Source organism: Haematobia irritans, chromosome 3 (genome assembly GCF_050003625.1).
Source record: "Haematobia irritans isolate KBUSLIRL chromosome 3, ASM5000362v1, whole genome shotgun sequence".
Lineage (NCBI taxonomy): Eukaryota > Metazoa > Arthropoda > Insecta > Diptera > Muscidae > Haematobia > Haematobia irritans.
This window is the reverse complement of record NC_134399.1, coordinates 45,190,336-45,200,667: the sequence shown is the minus strand read 5'-3', so window position 1 is coordinate 45,200,667 and position 10,332 is coordinate 45,190,336. Positions and strand designations below refer to the sequence as shown.

The 10,332-nt window shown below is 33.1% G+C and overlaps 1 protein-coding gene across 1 annotated transcript; it reads left to right on the top strand.

Annotated features, from left to right (window-relative positions):
• Positions 1 to 7,236: 7,236 nt before the first annotated feature.
• On the top strand, positions 7,237 to 9,433 carry LOC142230880 (uncharacterized). The gene is made up of 3 exons (XM_075301501.1): positions 7,237 to 7,795; positions 8,101 to 8,184; positions 8,421 to 9,433. Exons 1-3 carry the CDS (start codon positions 7,237 to 7,239, stop codon positions 9,431 to 9,433), a joined length of 1,656 nt encoding a protein of 551 aa, XP_075157616.1.
• The last annotated feature ends 899 nt before the right edge of the window (positions 9,434 to 10,332 follow it).

Sequence of the window (10,332 nt, the reverse complement as noted above, 5' to 3'; positions counted from 1 at the left end):
TATATAATTATGGACCGATGTGGACCAATTTTTGCATGATTGTTAGAGACCATATACCGACACCATGTACCAAATTTCAGCCGGATCGGATGAAATATGCTTCTCTTAGAGGCTCCACAAGCCAAATCTGGGGATCGGTTTATATGGGGGCTATATATAATTAAGGACCGATATGGACCAATTTTGGCATGGTTGTTAGAGACCATATACCAACATCATGTACCAAATTTCAGCCGGATCGGATGAAATTTTCTTCTCTTTGAGGCTCCGCAAGCCAAATCTGGGGATCGGTTTATATGGGGGCTATATATAATTATGGACCGATGTGGACCAGTTTTTGCATGATTGTTAGAGACCATATACCAACACCATGTACCAAATTTCAGCCGGATCGGATGAAATATGCTTCTGTTAGAGGCTCCACAAGCCAAATCTGAGGGTCCCTTCATATGGGGGCTATACGTAAAAGTGAACCGATATGTCCCATTTTCAATACCATCCGACCTACATCGATAACAACTACTTGTGCCAAGTTTCAAGTCGATAGCTTGTTTCGTTCGGAAGTTAGCGTGATTTCAACAGACGGACGGACGGACGGACATGCTTAGATCGACTCAGAATTTCACCACGACCCAGAATATATATACTTTATGGGGTCTTAGAGCAATATTTCGATGTGTTACAAACGGAATGACAAAGTTAATATACCCCCATCCTATGATGGAGGGTATAAAAATTGAGTTCCGGAAATCTTTTTTTTTATATTTTAAATGTAATGAAATGAAATGTAACCATTACATTTCCAGATCAAGAACTCCGGTTGTTGTTTTGACCAGGGCTGTGGAGCCGGAGTCACAGTCTGAAGATTTTGCTGGAGTCGGAGTCATAAAAATTTTGCTCGAATCCGACTCCGGCTAAACCAAACTTTTTAAAACACTTCACATTTTTGTAACTAAGCAAGTTTTCACGCAAATTAGTTTCCATTGCGTTATTCATTCGATCAATGTACAGCATGATTGTAAATGAAAATCAACTTCCATTTACGGCTATCTTTTTATGTTTCCTAGAATGTTAGACTAGCAGATGGGCTGGATCGATTCATTTCAATGCCCATATCAATTTATTTGAAATATTTCGAACAATCGAAATTTTTTTTTGTTACACAAACATTTTTTTCAAAATTTTATTTCTATTGATAATTTTATTTCTATTGATAATTTTATTTCTATAAAAATTTAAGTCAAAATTTTACTTCCATAAAAATTTAAGTCAAAATTTTATTTCTATAGAAAATTTTGCCAAAATTTTATAGTAATAGATTTTTTTTTTAGAAAATTTGGTCAAAATTTAATTTCTATAGAAAATTTTGCCAACATTTTATAGTAATAGATTTTTTATTACAAAATTTGGTCAAAATTTTATTTCTATAGAAAATTTTTTCAAAATTTTATTTTTTTTTATAGAAAATTTAGTCAAAATTTTATTTCTATAGAAAATTGAGTCAAAATTTTGTTTGTATAGAATATTTTGCAAAATTTTATTTCTATAGAAAATTTTGCAAATTTTTTTTGTTACACAAACATTTTTTCAAAATTTTATTTCTATTAATAATTTTATTTCTACAAAAATTTAAGTCAAAATTTTATTTCTATAGAAAATTTTGCCAAAATTTTATAGTAATAGATTTTTTTATTAGAAAATTTGGTCAAAATTTAATTTCTATAGAAAATTTTGCCAACATTTTATAGTAATAGATTTTTTATTACAAAATTTGGTCAAAATTTTATTTCTATAGAAAATTTTTTCAAAATTTTATTTCTATAGAAAATTTAGTCAAAATTCTGTTTCTGTAGAATATTTTGCAGAATTTTATTTACTACACAAACATTTTTCTAAAATTGTATTTTGAGAATTTTTTCAAAATTGTATTTCTATAAGAAAAAATTGTCAAATTTTATTTCTATAGCAAATTTTCTCTTTCTTTTCTTTTCTTTCTTTTTTTTTTCTTACTGATGCTCACTGCTATAAAAAATGTATTCAAAAATTTTTATTACTATAGAAATATTTTTTTCTATATAAAATTAGTCAAATTTTTATTTCTATAGAAAATTTAGTCAAAATTTTGTTTCTATAGAAGGTTAGGTGGCAGCCCGATGTATCAGGCTCACTTAGACTATTCAGTCCATTGCAATACCACATTGGTGAACTTCTCTCTTATCACTGAGTGCTGCCCGATTCCATGTTAAGCTCAATGACAAGGGACCTCCTTTTTATAGCCGAGTCCGAACGGCGTTCCACATTGCAGTGAAACCACTTATAGAAGCTTTGAAACCCTCAGAAATTTCACCAGCATTACTGAGGTGGGATAATCCACCGCTGAAAAACTTTTTGGTGTTCGGTCGAAGCAGGAATCGAAACCACAACCTTGTGTATGCAAGGCGGGCGTGCTAACCATTACACCACGGTGGCTCCCATCTACAGAATATTTTGCAAAATTTTATTTCTATATAGAAAATTTTGCAAAATTTTGTTTAAATTGTATTTCTATTGACAATTTTTTCAAAATTTTTTTTTCTATAAAAAATTTTGCCAAATTTTATTTCTATAAAAATTTTACTCAAAATTTCATTTCTATATATTTGGTCAAAACTTGATTTCTATAGAAAATTTTGCCAAAATTTTATTTCTATAGAACATTTTGCAAAATTTTATTTCTATATAAAATTTTGCAAAATTTTATTTACTAGACACAAATTTTTCCAAAATTGTATGCTCACTGCTAAATCAAAAACTTGTAGAAATGACTCAAATTTTCAAATTTTTCAATGAATGAATCATAAATGCATTTTTGGGAAATTGTCTAAACAATTATAATTATATTGTAATCGGCCCACCCGATTTTAGACTTTCCTTGCATTTTTATTGTTTGTTAAAATTGTGTAACGTCCCATAACGTTAGATTTAAATTTTAAGTACACAGATTTTATAGATGTACAATTTTGTCTAAATCGATTCATGCATATATATAGCTCGCAACAAATTTAACGGATTTGAGATAGTATCAATAATTTTGGTCCACAAATACACATACTGATGGTATCTTCTCATATTATGATGGGTATTTATATCATTATTTTATTTGTTAAACGTTGCCCTAAATTTGAAATATAGAGTTCAATTGGCATCTAATGTGAAATTAAGAACTTTTTTTGCACACATAAATAAATACGATACTTTATATCGATCCACTTACGGTACCCCCACAATAGAACTACAAATTAGTGGTATTAAAATGAGATTTAGTTATATTACCCGGAGTCGGAGTCGAGCTGATGAAAAATGCTGGAGTCGGAGTCGAGCAAAATAGGCTCGACTCCACAGCCCTAGTTTTGACAATGCATGGCGTCATTTTTACGTTGTCAGATTGACCCCGTCTGTTCTCAGTGTGACAACACATATATGTGTTGATACACTTTCATGAACGGATCGTTTTGAAATGACGCCGTTCATGATTTTTTCTATGGGTGTAGTTGCCTTGTGGGACATACATAGTCGTGGGTTCTAGCCCAGAATCTAACAAGCTCCCAATTGTTAGAAAGAAGATTGCACTTCCTAATTTATGATTGCCATATTTTTGTAAACCGACATTCCGATAGACGTGTAGACTGAGTAAAGCTCTAAAACCAAGGGGACATTTTACCTTATGTAACCCACGTTTGCAATTGTATAATTTCAAAATTGCATAATTATTGCAATGATGTTTTTATGAAATATGAAATTTCCAACCTTTATTAAGATAGTTTAATTTCAAATGTATACCTCATACACATCGAAAACTATTAAAAGTGGAAATCCCTTATTTATAAGGCAAATAACAGTTGAAATCTTGTTTAGTTTCCATTCCCGGGAATGGAAAAAGTCCGGAAAAAAGCAAACACTACATCTATCTTACAACTAAATGCGTACAGAATAATACAGTACAAAAAATGGCAGTTGAATTCGAAGTACAAAGAAAGCAATAATAAGAAAGCGTTGACTTTTACAATTTAAAAATTATCACAAAATATAACCAAAGACTAAATATTGCAATAAAAACTCAATCCAGAAGGGCTTGGAAATCACCAAAGAAACGTCGGATGTCAATATGAAACAATGTCTTTTATTTGCATATTCAGAGACCTTGGAAGCCCATTCTAGAGCAAATCTAAGAATAACCGCAAAAAAAGAAAAAAAAAAAAAAACAAGTATATACGGCCGTAAGTTCGGCCAGGTTGAATCTTATGTACCCTCCACCATGGATTGCGTAGAAACTTCTACTAAAGACTGTCATCCACAATCGAATTACTTGGGTTGCGGTAACACTTGCCGATGGCAAAGTATCTTTAAACTTCTTAACACCGTCTTCTTAATTGTAAGTTAGTCCATAGGGGTATATATTAAACAAAAAAGGCCGATTAAATACGTATATAATTCAGTTCTTGTCCGATTTATATAGGGAAGTCTACAAATAATTACGAACCGATATGAACTTTTGCGCGGTAAGTAGAGAGCCAGAATTGAAATATGGGGGTCGCTTTTTATGGACGCTCTACACAATTATGGACTCGGTTGCCACAGTTGATAGAATTCTGCCACAAATGACAGATTTTTTACTGTTTGGTAGATTGCACTATGGGCGGAAATTAAAAATTTTGCGGCAAAAATTATTTACAATCAATCTAGTATCGCCAAACATGGTATATCGATATATCTTATCAAAATCAAATGTTACCAACAAATTCCAGGTGCGTTACTATAGAGGGGTCGAAGTTATAAGTCCACTTGGAGTACTATAGAATATACTCTTAGATGGAGTTTAATTTATACTTGCTTATAAGCGCCTTATCCCCAGAACTTGATGTGAATAGTATAAACCAGTTGTCATTTTATATTAAATTAATTTTATTAATTAAGATTAAACAAATATTAACCATCAAAATTTATTTTCTCCGGTATCTAATTCTATTTCCATCCGTCTGTGTTTGTTGTTCGCAGGATTCCGTTCGCAATTATTAACCGATTTTGATAAAATTTGGTACAACGTGTTTTCTTGGTCAAAGAACAAACACTGAGGAATTTGGAAAAAATTGGATCATAGTCCCCATATACATGTATCGTCCGATTTCGACAAATGAGACCATACTGCGCTTATTTACTACCCGATTGTCTTCAAATTTAACATAAAGTAATATTTTATAGTACCCTTAAAGTGTGCAAAATTTCATCAAATTTGGTTCAGATTTAGATATAGCTTCCATATATATGTGTCGCCCGATTTTCCAAAATTTGACTATAAAACCCTTACATTTATTTTAGTATGGGCAAGTTTGGGCAGACAAACCTTACAGTACGTAAAAGTATACTTTCTCACGAACAATTATAAGCAACAATTTTCATTAACAATCGTTAACATTTCTAGTTCTATTCTTCACGAATATACGTATGTACTAAAATTTTCACATATAAACAGCACTTTTGAATCCACAAATTCAAGTTCAAAACCAAAAATATTTTTTTAAGTGTTTACAACATTTTGAACTACTAAACCTTCTCTCAGAATCTACATTTAAAAGTTTTCTTTATTCACTTGTATTGCGAAAAAAATTAAGCACGAAATTTTTCAATTTTTGCTCTCCTTGATTGCACGCAACTTGCATAAATTTTGGTAAACATTGGCAACCTTTTTCTCCTGAACAGGGTTGCCAAGTTTTAAATTAACTTTCGATTTGTACTTTCCAAGGTGTTCTACGATAATTTCAATTGGGACATCCAATAATTTTTCATTTTGAAAATTTGACTTTTTGCCGCTGTTTTGCGATTTCCGCCCATAGTGGATTGGTAGAATTCTTGACGTTTTGGTAGATTTTACAAACTATTTCTCTCCAACTAAGAGGTACTTCATAAAGTTTCTATAGAACTAAAATTTTCTATACAAATAAAATTCTGACAAAATTTTCTATCAGGCCTGTTCTGGTTTTCATATACACAAAATTTTTCCGAATTGGCTTTTTTGGCGTGTTCTGGTCGAATTCGCAAAATTCTGCCGAATTCAAATCGATTGTACTTGAGGTTGCAAATTCATAATTGTTGTGCTTTTTTCTATGTCAAAACGACACAATATGTTTAATACAAAAAGTGATATAGTGGAAAATACAGTTCAGATTCTATTTTTAACAATAAAACCCACATTCAAAACCTACTTTTCGTAAAACTAATCATTTTCAAACACTGCGTAATTTTTGAGAGAGACTACTCGCGTAATTGGCGTAAAGAAGGAAAAGATTGGTAACCCTCTAAACTAATTTGTAAACAATAGACAACTATGAGAATTTCAGAAACAACAAAAATGGCAGCAGATTCGACGTAAGTATTTTTATAAGACTAATTTTGCATTTTTTATTAAAATGTTTGTTTATTTTAGCCGATAACACAAAAACTTACAGTAGGAGGTCATATTTCTCCAGTTTATGGATGAAAATCCGAACATCGCTAAAGGCTTTGTGAAAGGAGACCGCGTACACGCTGATGCGAAATGGGCTAGATTAACAGCATCGTTAAATAGTGCTGGACCACCAGTAAAGATAATATATAATAATATAATATATAAAGATAATAATTGTGGAAAACATATACGATTAAGACATTCATTTGAATAGGTGTGGTCCGATTGGAAAGTAAACTTTCCAATTGTGTGGTTTATATAAAATGATTGATGGTGTAGAAGGCACCAAATCCTATAGTGTGTTTGAAAATATTGATTGCGAGACGTCTCTCGATTCGCAGAAGACGGTAAAAAACAACTGCCTTTGAAAGTGACGAAAATGCTGCCATCGAAAGTCCAGAATACAAGCCCAAGCGTAGTCGTCGATCTCAGCCTTCTATTGGAAATATTACTTGTTCAATAACACTTTGTTATTTATATATTTAAATTTCAATTTGCTCGTAGTATGCTATGATTAAATGTATACACAAGTTATGGATATTTTTTCATTTCAAAAATTTTGTCCTGCTTAAATAAAGCTTTTATATTGAAACATTGAATTCTCTCTTCGTGGTTTTATCTTGGGCAAGTCAATAAGGAAATTAATTAATTAACGAAAAGGAATACAATACAATTATAGCAAAATAATGGATTTGAAATTATCTTTCCCGAAGCTGAATGCCACAAATTACCATTTATGGAAGTTCAACGTGGAGATGGTTCTTTTGGAAAGAGAACTATGGAATCATATAGTAGATGCAGTGCCCCAGACTCCAGACGCAACTTGGAAAAGAAAAGATGGTAAAGCTCGAGCGGTTATCGGCTTATCAATCGAAGATTCACAGAAAATCCACATAAGGAAGCTGTCAACTGCTAAAGGATACTGGGATGCTTTGAAAACGCAGCATGAGAAGTCTAATCTAAGTAACCAGGTAAGTCTCCTCCGTCAACATTCGTCGAAACGAATGAACGAAAGTCAGTCGATGGAGAACCATATCACGGAATTCTTAGAACTTGTAGCGAAACTAGAGGATCTTGGAGAGGAGTTCCCAGAACACAAAGTCGTATCATTTCTGCTTGGAAGTTTGCCGGTAGATTATAATGTGATTGTAAAAGCATTAGAAGTCCGCCCAGAAAATGATTTAACGCTAGAAATGGTAAAAGAAAAATTAATGCAAGAAGCAAAACGAAGAATGGGTAATCAAATAGAAAAAGAAATAGTCTTAAAGACTAGAAACGAAAAGCAAAAGTTTAATCCGAAGTGCTATTCTTGTGGTAAGCATGGTCATTTCAAAAGAAACTGCCCAAAACGACAATATCAAGCAAAGCAGAAAGAAAATGTAAAATATGTGTCAAGTAATGATAAAGATGTTTGTTTTTCTGCCACCACAAATAGAAATAAAAATTGTTGGTTCATCGATTCAGCGGCAACTTGTCATATGACATGCAATAAACAATTTTTCACAAAACTGATGCTGATGGTACTCCGATAAAATCTGAAGGTGTTGGTGAAGGAAAATTATTTGGTTTGCAAAAGGAAATAATGGTTAAGAATGTGCTATTTATGCCAACACTTGAAGGAAGCTTGTTATCAGTTCCGAAATTGACAAAAGAAGGTTTCGCTGTAACATTTGAGGGAGATACGTGCAAGATAACTTTACGAGGTGAGTTATATGCCAGTGCAACGTTTCGTGATAACCTTTTTGTAGTTGATGAAAAACATGTTGTATGTTCGTGTATCCACACTTGGCATCGTCGACTCGGTCACCGTGACATAGAAGCTGTGAAGTCGGGCATTAATAAAAACATAATAAACGGAGTTAAATTGGATTCTTGCAAATGTGACAGAATGTGTGAGGTATGCTTGAAAGGGAAAATGACTAGAAAACCGTTTCCAAAGGTGTCATTCAATCGGGCATCAATACACTGGATTTGGTACGCAGTGATCTGTGCGGCCCAATGCAAAACTGCACTCCCAATGGCAATCGTTACTTTTTAACGCTAATTGACGACAAAAGTCGATATTGCACAGTGTATTTTTTGAGAAACAAAAGTGATGACCTTGATAAAGTTAAAGATTTTGTTGCCAAAACAGAAACTTTATTTGGTAAGCACATGAAAGTATTTAGAACAGATAGAGGTGGTGAATTTTGCGGCAACGAAATGCAGAAGTTCCTCAAAAGTAAGGGTATAATGCACCAACTTACTGCTCCATACACCCCGGAGCAAAATGGAGTGTCTGAAAGAAAGAACAGAAGCTTGATGGAGATGGCAAGATTCGATGCAAACATGGACTTGAAATATTGGGCTGAAGCAGTTAATACTGCTAATTACCTTCAAAATCGTCTGCCTTCAAGTACTACTGAAGTTACACCATATGAAGAATGGTACTGTAAGAAGCCAAATATGAAACATATTAAGGTATTCGGGTCCATTGCTTATGCACATATAACAAAGAAAAATCGCAGAAAATTGGATGCCGTTTCTAAGAAGTATATTTTTGTTGGTTATAGTGAGGAGACGAAAGGACATCGTTTGCTAAATACTGAAGATAACACTATCACCATAAGTAGAGACGTAGCATTTATAGAGAATTCTAAATCGAACAACATGTCCATCGAAGAAATCTCTTTAGATAATGGTACCGTGGATACTCAATATGTTGTTAAGTCTGAAGAAATTTCAACAGATCGTACAAATGAGGTTGATTCATCAAGCAATGTCGTAACAAGTTGTGTGTTATCTGGAGATGAACAAGTATATGAAACAGCAAGTGATTCATCCACATCAGATGAGGAAGTTTTAGGCACTCAAGTAAGAGTTTCGTCCAGATCCAACAAAGGAAAACATGACAACATCACAGATAGAACCTCAAACATACGAACAGGCGATACTGCATTCTCAGAAAGATAAGTGGATTTCCGCAATGATAGACGAAATGCAGTCCATGTATAATAACAATACTTGGGATTTGGTTGAGCTACCAAAAGAAAAGAAAGCTATAAGTACCAAATGGATTTATAAACTCAAAACTTTGGCAGATGGTAGCGAAAGGCATAAGGCAAGACTTGTGGCAAGGGGTTTTTCTCAAAAATTCGGCGAGGATTATGACCACATATTTGCACCTGTTGTCAAGCATACCACTCTAAGAACACTTCTGGCAGTGGCATCGTACAAGAATTTTGCAGTCCATCACGTTGACGTAAAAACAGCTTTTCTAAACGGGTATATTGATAAAGAAGTTTTCATAAAGCAACCTAAGGGATTTGAACAAAAAGGAAAAGAAAAGCTTGTATGTAAATTAAATAGAAGTATATATGGGCTGAAACAATCCGCAAGATGTTGGAATCAGCGAATTCATCAAGTTCTTGAAAAATTCGGATTCAGAAGGGGAAATGCGAAATGATAATTGTTTGTATGTGAAAGAAACTGATGGTTCACATATATATTTGCTTGTCTATGTTGACGATATTATCGTAGCTGCCAATTCTAAAAAGACTGTGAAAGAAGTAATAATTTACTTATAGGAAAATGTTGAACTTTCCAATTTGGGAGAGATAAAATTCTACCTTGGAATAGATATTCGCAAAGAAGCCAATGGTCGATTTTACATGTCTCAAGCTGGATATGCTAAAACAATATGAGATTGAAGACGCAAAGACGTCCGCTATTCCAATGGATACCGGGTACTTCAAAGATTCATATGAATTAATAGAATTCGGAAATGAAAACAAGTATCGAATGGCTATAGGGTCTCTATTGTATTTGGCCGGAAATACAAGACCGGATATCTCTGTCGGATATTTGTGTCG

Bases quoted from the DNA above. Each gene is read 5' to 3' on its own strand.
- LOC142230880 (XM_075301501.1), top strand. From the start codon at position 7,237: ATGGTTCTTTTGGAAAGAGAACTATGGAATCATATAGTAGATGCAGTG. The intron at 7,796-8,100 runs GTAAGCATGGTC...CAACACTTGAAG, and splicing joins TCCGAAGTGCTATTCTTGTG to GAAGCTTGTTATCAGTTCCG. The intron at 8,185-8,420 runs GTGAGTTATATG...CCGTTTCCAAAG, and splicing joins GTGCAAGATAACTTTACGAG to GTGTCATTCAATCGGGCATC.